This window comes from Prunus persica, chromosome G7 (assembly GCF_000346465.2).
Source record: "Prunus persica cultivar Lovell chromosome G7, Prunus_persica_NCBIv2, whole genome shotgun sequence".
Taxonomy (NCBI): domain Eukaryota; kingdom Viridiplantae; phylum Streptophyta; class Magnoliopsida; order Rosales; family Rosaceae; genus Prunus; species Prunus persica.
The window spans coordinates 20,057,915-20,076,031 of NC_034015.1; the positions used below are offsets into that span (position 1 = coordinate 20,057,915).

The 18,117-nt window shown below is 40.0% G+C and overlaps 5 protein-coding genes across 5 annotated transcripts; 1 reads left to right on the plus strand and 4 right to left on the minus strand.

Moving 5' to 3' along the window:
- LOC18769628 (cyclin-dependent kinase F-1) lies at positions 1,736-4,592 on the plus strand. The gene is made up of 2 exons (XM_007204278.2): positions 1,736-2,437; positions 3,518-4,592. The coding sequence occupies exons 1-2, from the start codon at positions 1,952-1,954 to the stop codon at positions 4,391-4,393; spliced, it is 1,362 nt and encodes a 453-aa protein (XP_007204340.1). The 5' UTR covers positions 1,736-1,951; the 3' UTR covers positions 4,394-4,592.
- On the minus strand, positions 5,169-8,401 carry LOC18771356. The gene is made up of 3 exons (XM_007202171.2): positions 7,670-8,401; positions 6,101-6,353; positions 5,169-5,734 (listed from the first exon to the last, which is right to left on the minus strand). Exons 1-3 carry the CDS (start codon positions 8,003-8,005, stop codon positions 5,352-5,354), a joined length of 972 nt encoding a protein of 323 aa, XP_007202233.1. The 5' UTR covers positions 8,006-8,401; the 3' UTR covers positions 5,169-5,351.
- Positions 9,206-12,505, minus strand: LOC18769312. Its single transcript, XM_007204566.2, has 4 exons — positions 10,704-12,505; positions 10,385-10,606; positions 10,165-10,256; positions 9,206-10,040 (listed from the first exon to the last, which is right to left on the minus strand). Exons 1-4 carry the CDS (start codon positions 11,802-11,804, stop codon positions 9,326-9,328), a joined length of 2,130 nt encoding a protein of 709 aa, XP_007204628.1. The 5' UTR covers positions 11,805-12,505; the 3' UTR covers positions 9,206-9,325.
- On the minus strand, positions 12,619-15,181 carry LOC18771638 (syntaxin-32). Its single transcript, XM_007202282.2, has 5 exons — positions 14,536-15,181; positions 13,894-14,144; positions 13,627-13,802; positions 13,103-13,288; positions 12,619-12,982 (listed from the first exon to the last, which is right to left on the minus strand). Exons 1-5 carry the CDS (start codon positions 14,783-14,785, stop codon positions 12,823-12,825), a joined length of 1,023 nt encoding a protein of 340 aa, XP_007202344.1. The 5' UTR covers positions 14,786-15,181; the 3' UTR covers positions 12,619-12,822.
- On the minus strand, positions 15,539-17,649 carry LOC18769416 (glucan endo-1,3-beta-glucosidase 8). The gene is made up of 2 exons (XM_007204467.2): positions 17,119-17,649; positions 15,539-16,781 (listed from the first exon to the last, which is right to left on the minus strand). Exons 1-2 carry the CDS (start codon positions 17,463-17,465, stop codon positions 15,662-15,664), a joined length of 1,467 nt encoding a protein of 488 aa, XP_007204529.2. The 5' UTR covers positions 17,466-17,649; the 3' UTR covers positions 15,539-15,661.

The following is an 18,117-nucleotide window of genomic DNA, read 5'->3' on the forward strand; positions in this document are numbered from 1 at the left end:
ACTTTTTAGTTTTAATGTCTGCATTTGGATCTTCATAATCTTATTAAGACTGCAATTCTCTGGTAACCGAAGATTGAAGAATTAATAAATGTAGTGAATACTTTAACTGACACCAACTCTCTCTCTCTCTCTCTCTCTCTCTCTCTCTCTCTCCCCTGAAAGACCCTAATGAATGAGGAGAGAGAATTAGATGTATCATAAATGGCTGCAGGGGGAGGCAGCTTCTGCTAGTCTCTTATGCAGCCAGGTAGAGACATTATCAATGCAGTGGTCCTCTATATATATGTATATGTCTGTGATGATTTTGCCCAAACAAGGCAGGCAGGGTGACCCTGCACTGCATTAATGATCAACCTACTATCTCTTGTATTTTTTACCCACAAAATTTGTAGCTTGCATTTCTTGGCTTTCACCTGCAGACTGCAGTGGCTGCCACTGGTTTCATTTCATATGGCTGGCTGTATGTATAATGAGCCAAGGCCCACCATAACTTCATTGCACCTACCAGTGGACAAAAATTCAAACCTTTCTAGGATTAAGAAACAATGAACAGGAAACTGAATCTTTCTCAGAAATCTTCATAGAATAAAATTAAAGGTGATGGAAAGTGACAAAATTCAAAATATTACAAAGTTTTTCAAATAGATAAGAGAGTTTTGGCTTTCCCCATTTATGTTTTTGGTTTTTTATCCGAACTTGTGAAGAATTTGAGATTTTGGGCTTGGGCTTGGCCTCTGGCCTTCGATTGTCACGAACTTGGGCTTGGCCTCTGGCCTTCTGTCGTGGGGTCAATTCATGACTAAGGCAAAATAAATAATGTCTTTTTTACCCTACTATATTACAAAAATATCAAGGTTGTTATTGGCTTTCTATGCCTTATTTGTGCTTGTTTTTTTTTTTTTTGGTTACATCGGGGCCCGTTTGATTCAAAGAACAAATTTAAAAATAAATTCTTTCCCAAAAGATGGGAAATTGAAGATTTATTTTCCACGTTTGGTAATATTGGGAAAGTAGCCGGAGATATCATTTTATTTCCCTTCCTATGTTTGTTTTGAGTAGAAATGGAAAACAAAATTTGTATAAATTTTCAATTATATCCATATTAAATCAAATAAAAAAAGAATGCATTTAATGATATATTGTAATTCTAAATTGTTAATTGGGACAAAATAGTCAAGAAAAATGTTTATTTAATATTGACTTATTTTCCCAAACTTTCTCATGAGAAGAGAAAATAAAACTCAAGTTGGGAGGATGGCTTCACTTTCCTCCTACTTTCCCATTGGTCAAACAATGATTTCTCATACCTGAACTTCCCAAACATGAAAAAGCAATTGATTTCTCATCCTCAAATCTCATTTCCCATGAACCAAACGAGGCCTGGGAAGAAAGACAACTTTGGAATTTCGATCCTGGGTGCCAAGCAGGGCAGAAAAACTTATATGAAATGGGGATAGCACTGTTTTGCTATCCCTGACCAATCACAGATTGACACATAAAAAAGTGATCACGCATGATCTACCATGATTGATTGAGAATATTAAAATCATGCTATCCCGGTTTCATGTAAGTGTTTCTCCAAGCAGAGAAAAAAGGGGAGGGCCATAACTTGTGCTTTCAATCTTGCAATTTTCTCAGCTTTTTAAATCTAAAATTATGATTTTATTCTTAATATTGATGGAAATTTGAATGGAAATTCAAAAAATTGATAGCGATTCCCTTGTTGTTATATTTTATATAGTTGAAGTTTTTAATTTAAAAAAATAAATATTTAGGGGATAAATTGATAATTATGTAGAGTTGAGATAACCCAAGAAAAAAACCCCTTAACACGTTTTGTATAAGCTTCACAAGCTATTATCGAGAAAAAGGGAAAAAAAAAAAAAAAAAGCTTCAGAATCAGAAGCTCTAACTCGCAAGCGCATTTCTTCTTCTTCCCCTTCCGATTGACATGGACTCTCCGCCAGCAAAGAGCTGGAGCATCCACAGCCGGCCCGAAATCATCACAAAGTATAAGATCCTCGAGCGGGTCGGATCCGGAGCCTACTCGGATGTGTACAGAGCCATTCGATTCTACGACAACCTCACCGTCGCGCTCAAGGAGGTCCACGACTACCAGTCGGCGTTTCGAGAAATCGAGGCCCTCCAGGCCCTCCACAGCTGTCCCAACGTCGTCGTTTTGCACGAGTACTTTTGGCGCGAGGACGAGGACGCTGTGCTCGTGTTAGAGTTTTTGACGACTGACTTGGCCACTGTGATCAGAAGCGCTAAGAAGAGAGAGGGTGGGATTGGGCGCGGGGAGGTCAAGAGGTGGATGCTGCAAATCCTATCTGGAGTTGACGCGTGTCATCGGAATATGGTGGTCCACCGCGATTTGAAGCCCAGTAATTTGTTGATTGGTGATAATGGTGTGCTTAAGTTGGCTGATTTTGGTCAGGTAATTTTGATTGCTCGCGGATTGCTTTTGTTTTGTTTTTTTTTTCTTTTCTGTTTTTGTTTCAGAAGAAAATTGCGAAACTTTGGTGTTTTATTGATGGTTATTGAGTCACATTAGGGGCTAATGATTCTTTTAAGTTTTCTAATAAGAACTATAATCGTGCTTTTATAGGTATGTAGTGGATTAGATTTTCTTGGAGCTGCTTTCGATCATAATAAAGTTGTGGATTTTCGTTTGTAACATGTTTCAATGAAAAAAGTTTTGAGTGAGAGAAGAGGACGGCTTTTAGGAGGAGCAAACTGGTTTAGTTTTCAATGCACTGGCATTAAGTGTCAGTCTATAACTTAAAATTCTTAAATTTGGTAACTGCATCTATTTTGATTGATTAGTCTTCCATTGTGGTCTAAGGGGTTTTGTACCGGTCTTGATTGGAAGGTTGGCATTTTACTTTAATCTTTATCAGAACTCAGATGATCACATTTGTCATATTTGATAGAATGATTTGGATAACGGGATTTTGATTTTTTTGACTGACTTTGAATTATGTGATTATTTGTTGTATGAAAATACAAATTAGATTTGTTTGGTTGTTTGTGTTGGAGAATTTTCGAGTTAAAATGATATCAGAACGATCTGGAATTAGTTGAATGTTAATTCTGAGGAAGCAAATCATCACATTGCTCTCTGTAGTTTGAGAAAGGATTGGTATCATCGTTCTTCATGCACTGGCTGCAGAAGATTGGCATCTTTTATGTGTAATACGAAATCATTCACTTAAACTCACTACTTGTTATGAAATGCCTGCCTGCTAACTAGCCATTCACTTATCATAAGTTGGAATTTTGATAGCTGCTAACTCCAGGGCTCCAGTCTTAACTAGAATATTTGTAGACTTGATTTTATCCAAAATGCTGACAAAGATGTCAATTTAAACATGTCTAACATTATGTTAGTACTTTTTCATATTTGGTTTTGTTTGATGCTTTCTACAATTTTACATTTCAACAGCTCGGAGTTATTTTTGTTATGTCCTCATTAACTTATGTAGGAGTGAACATTTAGTTTTGTCTCTATTTTTAGGCAAGGATACTCCTAGAGCCTGGATATGTTCCTGATGATGAAAACCCAGAACCATATGCACAAAGCACTCCCGGTCAATGTCAAGCAGGGTACAGAGTTCAAGAACATGGAACTATGAGCAAAGAAGAATATTTTCGAGTGTTAGATGAGGTGAAGGCGAAAGAACTTGATAAAGAAACAAGCGTTCCTGATGGAGATACATCTTGTCTAGCAACATGTACAACGAGTGACATAGAGGATGATATTTTGAAGGGTTCTTATTCATATGAGGCAGAGGAGGGTGGAGATGATAGAAATGGAGCTCTGACGTCCTGTGTTGGAACTCGATGGTTCCGAGCCCCAGAACTACTCTATGGATCCACAGACTATGGTTTAGAGATAGATCTATGGTCATTAGGCTGCATTTTTGCAGAGCTTTTGACGCTGGAGCCACTTTTTCCTGGAACTGCTGATATTGATCAGCTCAGCAGAATCATCACTGTCCTGGGAAACTTAACTGAGGAGGTGTGGCCTGGTTGTGTTAAACTTCCTGATTACAGGATAATATCATTTAATAAAGTAGAAAATCCAGTCGGTATAGAGGCCTGCCTGCGAAACCGTTCCCCCGATGAAGTCTCCCTGGTGAAGAAACTTATTTGTTATGACCCAACTCGGAGAGCTACGACCATGGAACTGCTTCAAGACAAGTATTTCAATGAAGAGCCTCTTCCAGTTCCTCTATCTGAGCTGCACGTCCCTCCCACCAAAGATATGAGTTCTGACTCTCCTGGTGGCTGGCAAGATTACGAAGATATGGGTACAGACTCTGATTTTGACGACTTTGCCCATGTGAATAAGACTACCACTTCAACTGGTTCATACATTCAGTTTTCCTGAGTTCAAAGGATAACGGTGATACCAATTGTTCTTGTTATTGTTATTTATTGCTTGGAAGCTTTTAGGGAATCAAAAGTATGGTTTCTTCAAATTTCAGCCTTGTTCGAGTGAAGTATTATTAGGAGAAACTCTCCCATGTGATGGCTAGTTGTAAAACTCTTCACCCCCAGAATTTTGAATGTCTTTTTTTTTTCTTCTACCCTCCTATTTAAAATTGTTGGAACTTATAACAGTTGTATTAATCAGCGGCCCAAGATTTTAAAAATAAATCCAGAGTGTTTACTCACTTTCCACTTGTTTGTAGACTTGTATCTATAAATCCCGATCCCCTCTTTTTGCAATCCTGAAGCCAAGCTCTATCCCCTCTTTTTGAAATCTATGCAAGGTGGAAGATTTCAAAATCAAATGGAGAACAATCAATCTTCCTTTCTTTTTGGGTTGAAAGCAACAACAATGGATCTTTCAAAAAAAAACCTCAAAGGAAAAAAAAGCGTATCAGGATGACACAACCTACAATTGCAGCAATTAACCCACATCAGTTCTTATCTCAAAGATTGCATTGAATTGAAGTATAACTTCGACTCCTTTATCTCAGACAGCACGGACTGATCAAAACAAAAATACCCTGAAGATAATTTGTTGAATTGGATAGATTATTGGAAAACGTCTTAGAACCCAGCACATGCTACACAGGAGTTGCTGAGGTCCTCAAGACGCACATAAAAAACACAAGCACTATCAAAAGGAAGACAGTAGTTTTCAAATCTATAAGCAATGCTGCTAGAATACGATATAACCATACTTTTCCTTTTTCTTTCAAGTAAAAGAAGTATCTCCTTAAAAGTGAAGTTCGCAAAACCACCGAGGTTTATTTTTCCATTCAACAAATAAACAAGAGTACAAGTTCATATAGAAGAAAGAAAAACAAAGAAACAAAAACTAAAGATCTATAGCCGGCTTACCGCACCGGCTGTTGATTGTAGTGGTTCTTCTCTTTTTTCTTTGCTGCAGCTAGCCTTGCATTCCTAGCAGCAGCTTCACTCGCAGCAGCTCGGGCAGCTGCATCCATTTCTTTGCTTGATTTCTTCTTCTTCATAGATGCCACTTTCTTTAGCCGCTCTTTAACATCACCAGCAGATGTATTTTCTCCCTTATCTGTCCCAGCATCTTCATCTGCTGCCGCAACATCGATGCCATCAGGCTGGTCCGGGGATTCTTTTGGCTCCTTCAATGACTTATCCTTCTTTTTCTTCTTTTTTGCACTTTTGCTCTCCCCGGTGGCATTCTCCTTCTTGTCTACCTCGCCATTTAGATTCTCTACCTTCTTCTCTTGTGCAATACCTGCAGAGAGAGGTAGGGGAAAATTCAGCCCATGTAAGAAATAACAAAAATCGAACTGATCAAATATGATGAAAGTTGCAAGAGTACATGGATCATTATTCCTTGGAAGAGATCAAATTTGATGAAAAGCCCAATAAATGAACGTAAGACAGAGGAGGGCATAAATTAGTTTTCCAACCTACTTCTTAACTGGCCAATTATCATATATAAAGATAAGGTACGTGGTTGATGTTTAGCATAGTATTTAAGCTTCCGGAAGTCAAAACTCATTTTGAAATAATGTTATGAAAAAAAAATCAGACGATACATACACAATTACTAAACAAGAACTGGCATGCATAATCATATTCATATAAGCAAAATTACCACTGGAATCATCTTGGCCACCGGTCTCGCTTTTGGCACCGTATCCTAGCTCTGCAAGAACAGCTTCAAGTTCTTCAAGCCCCTTTTTCTTCAGTTCCTTCTTAGAAAGCTGCCTTTCAGTATCCTTAGGAGCTGGAGAAGCTTCAAGGGGCTTCTTAAGTGGCTCAGTTTCCACTGGTGCTTCAAGTTCATTTTCATGTTCCTCGTCGACATCATCAACTTCATCAAGTCCTTCCTCCTCGCTTTCACTTACCTGGAATCCAGGATAAATATAAGAATTAAACAATCCAACCAGAGGAATAGTACTCACTCAAATGCTTTAGGATATTCAAAAGTACAACATCGACATCTCAGGTTTAAAGACTGATGGAGTTAGTTGACTTTACGAAAAGATAAATGATTGTTACATTAAGTTAATAGAGAAGCATATGTACCCTTAGAAGAACACACCCACACGCACACATTCCAGTTTACAGTTATCTACTTGATTTTCTTTGGCTATATCTGGGATACACACTGAGTTTTCACAATGAAACCATACAAGCTACTTGCAAACCTATCACTTTGCCTTATAAAAATAAGTTTTCATAACAGAAATCAATTTATTATATTACCATAATGAAAGCAACAAAAGATAAATTTCATTGCATCCACTACAGAAGGAGAATCATTTCCACGAGATGCAAGTAGACGCGTGGGTGAAGTTTCTGTCTCACGACAATGTACACATGTTGAAAGGAAACTGGTCATGGATAGGCCAGAGATACCAACAAAGGATATAGCTATTTTCTAACAGAATAATGGCAATTCAATTCCATGAAATGCAGGTACACGTGCAGGTGAGGTTTCTGTCTCATTACAATCTATACGTGCTGAAAGGAAACCGATCATGGATAAGCCATGGATTCCGACAAAGGATATAGCTATTTTCTAACAGAATAATGGCAATTCAATTCTAACAAGTCAAGGTGGCAAAAAGACAAAATCAAATGTCTCCACAAAAGCCACCAAAACCAAGTCATAACATCAAAGATGCATAACTTAACACGTGCACACAAAACTGAGTAGCTGATAAGCCTTTACAGGTAATGCAATAACGTTTGGACTCTAAAATATTCGCATCTACTACCGTTAGATGAAATGATTGAAAGAATGATACAAACTAGATAAGGATTCCACAAAATCAACAGATATGAATATCAATAAATTCCATAACTCCTACCAAATGTTATCATCAAAATCCTTTCAGTAATCATCATCTTAATCATTCCAAAAGTAGAAAAAAACAACCAAATGTAATTGCTTCGGCAAACGTCAGTGATATTTCACAGTTCCTATGACTTTTTTTCCTCATTAAATCTCCATATGTGTTGTCATGTCAATTTGCAAATACCAATTAAACAAAACTAAGCAAAAAAGCACCTCCTTTTACAGCTGCATCATGAAAAGGACCGATCATTTCCTATAACAGAAACAGATACATTCCCACACAAATGCAATGCATGCTTTCCAAGTTTAGCAATATCAAAATTAAGATCACGATGCAAAAAAATGGCCAAAAAAATATACCAGTTCACCGACTTCCACATGCTCAGCTTCATGCTCAGTCTCCTTGGCCACCTTTGAATCCTCACCAGCCCAGCCCAATTCGGGCGGAGCTGTAGTTGCATAGTAGTCGTCCTCGTCCTCGTCATCGACATCGGCCCACGATTTCACGTTGAGGGGCGCAGGGGCCCAAAACACCTCTTTTTCGGCCTCCTCAGGATTCTGAGCTGTGCCGCTTTTCGAGCTCTTGGAGGAACCCTTCTCGGACTTCTTCTTCTTCTTCAAGCTCCCGAGCGCCGCAAACACGTTGGTGCTATTCAGAACCACAGACTCGTCCTTTCGGTTCCCGCCTCCCACCATTTCTTAATCCAGCGTAAGTCTAGACTTACCGCGCGTTGCCAAACAGCAGGTTTTTTGAAGTTACGGTTTCGTGACGAAGCTCAGGCGCGAGCTGGAGGGTAAAATCGGAAATGGGAGAGGGAAAAGATTAGGGTTTGGGAGAATTTTGATTCTCAGATTGCTGTTGAGGTTGGTGAGGATCTGAGAACGGGAGAGCTGAAATGAAACGAATCGTTTTGGTGAACTCGGGTGACGAGTGAAGAGGGTTAGCAGAGTCTCCTCTGCGAGACAGCGAGAAAAACCCTGCGAGGCTTTCGTGACGACGAGTGAGGAGGAGGAGGAGGTGGCTTTGCGTATGTGTGAAAAATGTTGCGCTGGTTGAGTTTTTCAACCAACATTACATGGCAAGGGTGTGTGAATCGGTGATGGTCTTATAAAAGAAAAAAAAAAAAAAAATCTAATTCTGGGCTGTGGATGTGGGTGAAGCCTGGGCGTCGGATATGTCCGTGACCAAGATTTTGATGGGCGGTCATGATGGTTTGGTTTGGCGTGGGGCCCAGTGGGCTGGCATTTTTTTTATTGCGGAGGATTTTTCATGTGTGGAGAGAGAGGCCAGGATAAGTGCCATCTGGCGTGGCTTCAATGCAGATGATTGGGACCCACTTGTTGTAACTGATCCATAAGGACTCGTTTGTTACACCTTCTAAACTTTGTACCAAACAAGCTCTTCATAGTCCATGCCAAAACAGTAACACAAAAGTCGGTTGAGAAAAGTTTAATGTTTTTCAATTCATTCTCCGAAAATGAAAGATTACAATTAAAGATATGGCTTTCCTTTTCAAATTTATTCTTTGAAAATGAAATTTATAATTAAGATATGGCATTCATGTCCGTATTTACATTGTTTCTCAGTTAACGTAATGAAACTTGAATTTAGAATCTCTTCCGAAGCTAGAAAGAAAAATACTAGTGCTTTCGGACCAAGTATTAGTTGGTTTGAAGGTCAAACCAAGTTCAACACAACATATTCAAGTCTAAAATATGAATTCAACATGATCGAGTCCAAGTAAATCTTAACCTAAATCAATCCACTCTAAATTTTGTGAGCTTGAATTGATTGAGGTGATGAGCTTCTACATAACTGACCAATAGTGACAAACTTGCTATTAGAAAGAAGCAGAGTATAAACGAAAATGAAAACTTGCTTGCTAGACCCAGAACTAGAAAATTCAGAAGGAATCAATTATCATTTTCAGCTGAAAAGGATACAATCTGTTCAAATTCAAGTAGAAAATTTAAATCGAATTACAAAGACCAAAATAAGTTGAAATGGAAGTGAAATCAAGATGAAGCAAGGGGTGCATTGTCAAACGTTGTCCCGACATGTTGAATAACAAATCCATAGATCTTCCTCTTCAGCCTGTCAATCTTTTCATTAATTTGCTCATCCCTCTTTGACACAACTCGGTCCAACCACTCATTCACTCGTTTCAACTGTGATAAAACAGCTGCAATGGAGCCAGAGTCGAGAGGCAATTTAACACCATCTGCGGCACACTCTCCAAACACCCGAAAACCGGCATCCAGGGCCTTCTCAACGAACTCTAGAAACCACATTTGCATCTCGGACTGCAGACTCATTGCAAGCTCAACAGTATCTTTCATGCCACGACCCTTTGTCCACGTCCCAACATGAGCACTGGATTCTGGTGAAGAAGATGAAGAAGAAATCTTCATATGGGTTTTGGCAGGTGCATTGAGAGATTGTCGTTTTGACAAACTTTTCTGCAAGGTTGATGGAGGCTCATTGTCTTGGGTGGTAAGAAGAGAGACAACCCCAAGATCAGTAGCTAAGGCAGCTTCAACCCAAAGAGAAACAGATTTTGATTGCTCCGTTGGAAAGTTGTCATTATAAGGTGTATCAGCATTGTGGTTGCTGGCAATTGATTGAACAAGTGTTGTTGATTTAACAACTTCATCGTAGATTGAAAAGAACCGGTCAATGGCGGGCAAAGGGTTCCCAACCTTGGATGTGGAAGATAGTTCTGCGAACATGCTGAGATAGACAAAGGAGAATAAAATTCAAGTTCACATCAGTCACTAGTGATGAATGGTGATTATACAGCAAATGCAATCTCTTCCATGAATTCAAAGGCACACCATCGCAATGATCATATTACCTTAATTTCCTCACAAGAGATTCGGTAGCAATGGCCTCCTCCAGAGCTTCAGCTGCAGCAGCAGATGCAATAACTTTCCTTTGCAAAGCCTCCTGCAATTAGATAGCGTTTTGAATTAATTCATATCAATAACTTAATCCTTCTGTTTCAATGACAAAATTTATGTCTAATTAATGCATCTTATGCTCAATAAATTCCAAGATTAAAACCCCGCCATTACCTTTCCAAGCCTTGCAAGGTCTGAAGAGACTGCATCAAGTGAAACACTCCCATCGGTCCATTTTCTTTCATGAACAGTGATGCCCAGAGCTGTACAGCTTGGTTTCTCTTGAGCCAGGCAATCTTCAGGTGACCCAGATTTTGTTTTCTCATCGCTAGAAGAATCATCACCGCCACTAGGACTTCGACCATGAGCATCGCTCAATCGTCTCGAAAGGGCAGCCTGCAAAGATAGAAAGAATGAGGAAATCAGAATATGCAGAGCCATAAGCAAAATATTATAAACATGTCATTGCAAAGCAAGTTAAGGAAAAAACTACCTGAGTCCTTAAAATTGCTTGAAAATCTGGTTTGTTCTTGGACACAGACTTCTCTCTTTGCTCCACTGCCGGTGACTCATCCCAGCCCTTCCTGTGACTCTTTCCAGACCCAACAAGGGCTTCAGAAACCTTAGAAATCCCTGCAACAATAGTTGCCATCTTCTTCCTGGTAGCTGAGTCTTTCACTCCCCCAGACAACCGTCTACCGGGAGAAAGCGAAGCCCTGCGGGGATTCGGAGATGGCTGCCTCCGCCCAGTTGGAGACGGCTGCCGGTACCTGGACGGTACTATAATCGCAGGCTCCTTAGACACCTTGCGGTTCTCTTCCTTTGCCACAACTAAGCTCGGAACCACGCATTTTGAAGGCGCCGGAGATCCTGATCTCTTTCCTTTTCCCGCGGGTGACGGATCTCTCTCCGCGGGCGCCACATTCTTCTTCCCAACGGAAACCGACCTCTTTGCACCGGCCGGAGATGAAAACCTTGAAGCCGGCCGATCTGAGATCTTCTTAGGCTCATCCGAATTTGAATTTGAATTGGAATTCCCACCCAAATTCACGTTGTCTCGAGGAGCAAGAGGCTGCCTCGATGATCTTGTCTTCTCAATCTTGGCGTCCTTGTTGTCATTCCTAACAACTTGCTCCTGCTTCTTATTGGATAAGTAAATCGCCATGAAATCGGTGGACTGGTCGGAATCCGACACGGGCTGGATCACAAACTCTCGTTTTGAGGCGGAGATTCGAGCAACGAGAGGCTCTGGGGTACCGACGAAATGGTGGCGGCCGGCAATGGGGCGGATTCCGACAACGCGAGGAACAGGGGAGTCGAAATCGAAACGGTCAACGTAGGCGAACTGGCCGAGCTGCAACCGGTTGGTGAGGATGAGGTCGGTGTCACGATCTGAGAGGGAGACGTAGGTGGAGTTGAGGGAGTCGGAGAGCTGAACATAGAAGCCCTGGTTAGGCCAGAGCTCTGAGCCGGCGAGAGCAGGGACGATGCCGATAACTTGGAGGAGAGCCGAACGGTGGTCGCCGGTGACTTTGGTGGCGGAGTTCATTGACTGGAGAAGCTTCAGGAGGATCCCTGGTGTGAGGGACGCCATTGTTGAGCAGCTCTGTGCTTTGTGTGTGTGTGGGCGTGGGTGGGTGATGAAGAAGACTCAGAGAGGAGAGAAGAATATAGATGGAGAGGTTTGAGTGTATGTGTGAGAAAGAGCATTGGCTACTGAAAAGTGGGACCCAGTAGCTCATTTGGCCGTTACGAGATTTCAAATTCAAATTCCCGCTAACTGTTTAATATTACTATTACCATTGTTTGAATTTAGGTGCTACGTTACCGTTACGTTATCCCTTCCCTGTCTATCCATCCCAATTGAAAAAAAAAAAAAAAAAAAAAAAAAAAGTTAGAGAAATAGAGAAAGGTTAACTTCCAGTAGCAAAATCCCACGTCATATGGTTCCAATCCCAAACTTTTCATTTGACATTAAATCGAAATCATTTTTGTCTCTTTACTTTCCCACACTTCCATTCAACATTAACAATCTGAGCCAAAAATATTTTGTATATACTAATACTAGATGCCTGTGAATTGTGAAGTCAAATGTTTCATAAGCGCATAAATCTGTTTGATTTGGAACAATATTACAATGCACAACAGATAGCCGCCGGAGCTCTACTTTAAATAATGCGGAGAGGCAGGAAGCAAGTGCTCCAATGGGATGTTGAGTCAGTCTGCAATAAAAACTGCACACAATATACAGTATGCAGCTACAACTCAGGTCCACATACAAACAATCGTTCGCGAAGAGTGAAAATTTGGATGCATGATTCTCGTTGCGTGCAACGTATGTAGGGAAGTTGATTTCCTTAAGGTGGTGCAGAGTGGTAACTGCAACTCTAATGAGCTAACCCCATTCATTGTCATGATTATTTTCAAAACTACATGTTCACTAATCAGGAATACAATGTAATCCAAGAAAAATTGTCAAAAATACTTTACACTTCCTATCACAATTCACATGTAGTCCATACATGCCAACTTTCATATTTCAAATAACAGAAAATACAAAGGAAAATATCGCTTTGTTACTTTCCTTTGCTTTGTATAATTTTTACTCATCCTTATGCCGCAAAAAATAAGAAAAATATAAGAAATACAATAAGTACAAAGAATATCTTGATCATTAGCCATCGGTTGGATGATATACTGTTAAAGTACCTGGCCAGTTGCCCTTGTGCTCCTTCCACATTGGCCAGTGTGTCGTCCATATTCTCATCAATCCTGCCAGCCACAGCCCCAATATTGAGTATTTAACCAAAAAATTATTCTACACGCTTGTGTTTTCTGTTAGTGATGAAAGGTGAACCCATCCAAGTACTTTAACATGACTGCTAAACAAACCTGATTGCAAGCTCTCCTTGCTGAGAAACCATGGTTGCCAATTGTGTGAATATGCCACCCAGCTCATGAATTGTTGACTCCACGTTATGAAGAGCTTCAGCTCGGCTCTGCATATAGCTGTCTTGTTGTTCTACCTGTTGTTGCTGCTGTTGCAGTAATGGCTGAGATTCCATCTCTGTCTGCTTCCTGAAGGAAATATGAAACAATGCCATTGACATCTAAATTGAAGTCGTGGATCTAGGATATATGATTCACTACAGGCAGCATTAGGAAGATGACAGCACTATTTCTCTCCAAGTTCCAAAATGAAAGGGAGCAATCAAAAGGTTCCGTGTAACAAGTACACTGCTTAGCCAGTCATGGTTAACGATGGGATTAATATAGCACCGGAAGTTATAAAAAGAACAATAGGCATGTATTTGAGGCTGAGGCTCCTAATAAGAACTTGCCTTTAGAATATAACAATATGGTTACAATAACTACTTCTGTAAAACATGCTGATGCCTAGTGTAGTGGAAATTTACCTAGGAAATAACTGTGACGAAGAAGACGCAGAATCATTGGCCCATGGAGGAGGATCTTCCGATGCATTAGCAGCTGATCTGGCAGCAACTGGACGTTGGCGAACAAATGGATTTGTTGACTCTTTTGAAGTGCTTGAAGAAAACAATTGCCTCCTATTTTCATGAACCTTTAAATTCTGCCATATATAAACAAGAAACGTTGAACTTCGTATTCTAGTCAAATAATAAAGCTCATCAGACAACCATGTGCAGGGACATACAATATACCTCTGTCCGCATGGTGAGCACTTCTTTAAACTCTTTCGTGGTGCTCATTAGTCGGTTCTTCAGGTTATCCACAACCGTAGTTGAATGATTTGTGGTGTCACTCGAGATGTTTCCACTTTCATTTTGGGAATTGCAGGCCAGCTGCAGATCTATCACTGCTGAATTAAGTCCAGTAATATCTTGCTTTATAGCTGATGTCAGCTCTTGGATCTCCAGAGCTGGATCATCAAACACTGATGTCCTTTTTGCCACTGGAAAATATCAAAGCAATACTTGTGTTTCAACATGGGTCGCTCCAAATATCAGCAAGGCTCTCCATTTATGTAAACAAATCACAAAACAATACTAAATTATTGAACATCAATATTTAAAGACTAGATACCCCCATTGTTATACAACCATGAAATACTGGGTCATTCATATTCTAATTCCATCACAAACCTTTGCTTAGCATCCTGTCTCAGCATAATTAATTAACACTAATCAAAGCATATATGTATAAAGAACAATTACAGATCAAAATTTACAAATCCATTTTGACAGTGTGATCTCTAAAACACCAAACAAAACCAATTAACTTGTATAATTTAACATAATCAGAGATTAAGGAAAATTTTGGCAAATAGCATAGATTTTACATACATTGTGCGAGCTTGGTGAGCATGCGGGAAGTGTGGTGAATCCCAAGCCCAATCTTGGAGGCCCTTTTGTTGAACTCCGATTGAATCGAAGCCGCAGATCGAGATCCGTCGATCTTCGCGCCACTATTGCTACTCGATGCTGGGCCATCGTTGGCTGGCGTCGAGAAGGAGGACTTTCGATGCCTCTCTGTTATGCTCAGAAACTCCTGCGTTCGATCTCGGAAGGACGATTGCCCCGATTTTCCATGCATTTCTATACTTTTATTCACTGATTTGTAACAAAATTTATAATGAAAAAGAAATTTTTTGTACAAATTCTATTTCAACGCTCTGTTATGCTCAGAAACTCTGTATTATATTATGGAATGGAATTGATGAAATTAGATGCAAAGATTGGGTACTCTGAAACACAGGAGGCCCTTGAATTGGATCACGGTGGTGAAAATTTTCGCACTTTTTTATTGAAGGAGGTTTTTCTTTTTTCTTTTGGGCAAAATTTTTATTAAATGAGAGAGAAGGAAAGGAAATGGGTGAAAAACAGTAAATAAAGTTCAGTCTTATTTTTTACTTTTTTATTGGTGGCCCTCATTGCAGATAGAACATAGGAAGTCCAATAGCAACAAGAAGCTAAGGCCCAGGAGCAATTTAGTTCGACCCACTCCACTCTACTCTGTCTCTCTCGAGTAATTCTTGAGTGTGACCGTTGCAAGATGTTACAATTCACTCATGATATGATGCATGTAATTATCTATTAATAATAGGGATATTCTCAGATTGGGAAAGTACCTACAATATCACTTGCCCGTATATAACACGTGATGGTGTGACAATCGCATTCAACTATTTTACGTCTCTCCCATTTGTGTGATACTGTAGGTATAGGAATAGGATCAAGCAACTCCAAAGCCATAGGAATATCACTTAAGATTTAAACATATGAATTACTGCAATGCATTATCAACATTAGAGAAAGAATTTAAGAAAGAAATGAGCAAAAAATTTCAACTTGGGATTGGGAACCATGGATTATGCCAGAACAATCTGCTTTACAAGGTGTAAGCTATCATACTATAACATGTTTGATGTTTTGCTATAGCTAGGTTTCATGGCTTCCTAAAGAGCTTATGTCATAGCAGAACCAAATACAACAGATATCCTCCAACAATTTTCATCACCATGTGTGCAAGGCCACTGCTAGGCAACACTGAAGGACCACCATAAGAAATCATCACTGGAAACTGGCAGTCCCCAACAGACGGATTTTCATCAGTCACCACAGCCAAACCAGAGAAATCACACGTCCAGCTTTTCTGGCTATTCACCTGGTAATACATGTTAAATGCATAAGAAGCATTTCCCCGGAGGCTGAGGTTATTGCAAGAACACCCATAACCCAAAGCAGTACAATCTGAGAGGGTACAAGCATAGTCAATGCTTTTTACCAAGACCTCCAAATCTTTAGCATCTTTGTCCAAAACACACCACCTCTTCAGCATATAGTCTACATCTTCCACAGCTGCAAGGCCTTTATTTTCAAGAGAGCCTGTCAAATCCAAATTATACTTTGGCTTCCCATCATACTCAAATAGCCCCCAGTGCCTTTCAAAGTTTCCAGGAGCAATGCTTTTCGCATCTTCATCGATGAGGCTGAATAGATAGACATCAATTTTTCCTTTCCTTGCTGGGGTTCCATTTCCACTCAGGGAATGTTGAATCATTCCCTGGTTAAACCTCCTGGCATTTCTTATATTGGCATTTATGTCACCATCAGTTGGCCAGCCCACCTCTCCAACCATGATCTTCATCTCAGGGAACCCAGCTTTGGTCAGAGACCAAACGAGCGTGTCAAAGTTTGCGTCAAACACATTGGTGTACAGTAGATCACCATCCTTCATGGGCTTGGTTGTTCCATCAAAGAAAGCAAATCCAAAAGGAAAATATGTATTGCCATAGAGACTGAGAAAAGGATAGATATTGACTGTGAATGGAGCATCATTGGTATGTAGGTATTGGATGATCTCAATTAAGGAGTCTCGAATTTCAGGCCTGAAGTCTCCTGTAGATGGAACTGGGTCTGAGTCAGGGGAGAAGTAGATGTCGGCGTTGAAGGGGACGGTGGCTTTGACTTGTGACCCAAGTCCTGCATTGTTGAGGGCTTCTTGGATGTTCTTCAGAGCTGGTAATGTGGTTTTTAGATAGGTGCCATTGTATGTTTTAAGGAAGGGTTCATTGCCTACAGAAACATACCTGCAAACTCAATTGTCATAATAATTTTAGCATGTTCAAGGAATTCCTTAACATCATTCAGACATAATTGGAAACAGGTAACAGTCATAGTAACAGTTAAAAGAAGAGAGATAGAAAGCAAGGAGAACAAGCAACACCTCCAGAATCATGGGGGGAAAGAAATGAACTTCCCCATGATTTTACAGAAATTGAAGATAATCAACTGACAGGGTTTTGACTTTTGAGAGTGAGAAAAAATGAACCACTTAGGAACATAATGGCATAAAAAGAAAGAATAAGAATACAAACACATTGCAAAAATGGGTTGAAAATTAATCAAGAAATTGTGTGACTCAACTTGATATTGACTCCACCATTGGAGCAGTAACTGGTGACATTGGCATCGACCCAAGTAGCTGCAGCAACAGGATCTTGGCTCATCTCTTGCAACATGACATTGGGTACGGCCAGCATCACCTCAATCTGCGTCCCCATAAGAGCAGCTAATATTTTCTCTTCAGCTTCGAACAACTTGAGTTTATTGAACCCATTATCCTTCAGCATTTTGACCACCTTTTCTGGTGGGAGCTGGTGTGTTGCCATTGTTCCCCAATTGACCCCAAAGCTCGTGCCTTTTTGGGCCATGTTCATCAACACCAGAATTAGTACTATTTCCCAATAGACTCTTTCTTGTGCCATTCTCATTTTCTTTGGAGCTAATCTTAAATTTTTTTTTTAATTCTTCTTGAATCTGAATCTTTTTTGAATGAAGCAAAGAATCAAGAAAGATTTGAGGGCTCCAATGATTGAGGGACGCAGGGAGGGAAGAGAAAGGAAGAGGGGAATTCTTTTGGTTCTTTGTTCAACAATATATAGAGTGCAAAGTGAGTCTCTCTCTCTCTCTCTCTCTCTCTCTCTCTCTCTCTCTCTCTCTCTCTCTCTCAGGAATTTCAGTGTTAGGCTTTAGAGAACTTTGATGGGAAAAGCAAAAAAGAAATGGAAGATTCGTTCCTTAATTCAGTTATTCAGTTATGGTGGCCAGCCCATGCTAATTGTTTTCCAACTGAATAATATTATTATTCAAATTAATCTTAATATGAAAAATATTATGTTTGCCCTGTCCAAAAAGGAAAATGCCAACTTTGGGAAGGGAAATGGGAACATGAAGACTTATCCAAGACCAAGACCAAGGAGCAAAGATAGTGAGTGACCATCCATGAGAAGAAAACCATTGACTGATCTTTTAAGCAAACTTAAAGAGAATACTCCAAAATGCCAACTTTCCAGCCAAAACCTACGTGTTCATTTTTTCATCAATTTGCAGGCTCCTCCTTTGCGTTTGCTTTTATTACGTGAA

Coding starts and splice junctions, on each gene's coding strand:
- LOC18769312 (XM_007204566.2), bottom strand. CDS start 11,804: ATGGCGTCCCTCACACCAGGGATCCTCCTGAAGCTTCTCCAGTCAATG. Junction 10,607..10,703: donor AAGCAATTTTAAGGACTCAG/GTAGTTTTTTCC, acceptor CTATCTTTGCAG/GCTGCCCTTTCGAGACGATT. Junction 10,041..10,164: donor TCTCTTGTGAGGAAATTAAG/GTAATATGATCA, acceptor TGTCTATCTCAG/CATGTTCGCAGAACTATCTT.
- LOC18771356 (XM_007202171.2), bottom strand. CDS start 8,005: ATGGTGGGAGGCGGGAACCGAAAGGACGAGTCTGTGGTTCTGAATAGC. Junction 6,354..7,669: donor ATGTGGAAGTCGGTGAACTG/GTATATTTTTTT, acceptor CCTGGATTCCAG/GTAAGTGAAAGCGAGGAGGA. Junction 5,735..6,100: donor TGGCCAAGATGATTCCAGTG/GTAATTTTGCTT, acceptor CTCTCTCTGCAG/GTATTGCACAAGAGAAGAAG.
- LOC18769416 (XM_007204467.2), bottom strand. CDS start 17,465: ATGAGAATGGCACAAGAAAGAGTCTATTGGGAAATAGTACTAATTCTG. Junction 16,782..17,118: donor AATGGTGGAGTCAATATCAA/GTTGAGTCACAC, acceptor TTGAGTTTGCAG/GTATGTTTCTGTAGGCAATG.
- LOC18771638 (XM_007202282.2), bottom strand. CDS start 14,785: ATGCATGGAAAATCGGGGCAATCGTCCTTCCGAGATCGAACGCAGGAG. Junction 14,145..14,535: donor GCTCACCAAGCTCGCACAAT/GTATGTAAAATC, acceptor GATATTTTCCAG/TGGCAAAAAGGACATCAGTG. Junction 13,289..13,626: donor TCGTCACAGTTATTTCCTAG/GTAAATTTCCAC, acceptor TATTTCCTTCAG/GAAGCAGACAGAGATGGAAT.
- LOC18769628 (XM_007204278.2), top strand. CDS start 1,952: ATGGACTCTCCGCCAGCAAAGAGCTGGAGCATCCACAGCCGGCCCGAA. Junction 2,438..3,517: donor AGTTGGCTGATTTTGGTCAG/GTAATTTTGATT, acceptor CTCTATTTTTAG/GCAAGGATACTCCTAGAGCC.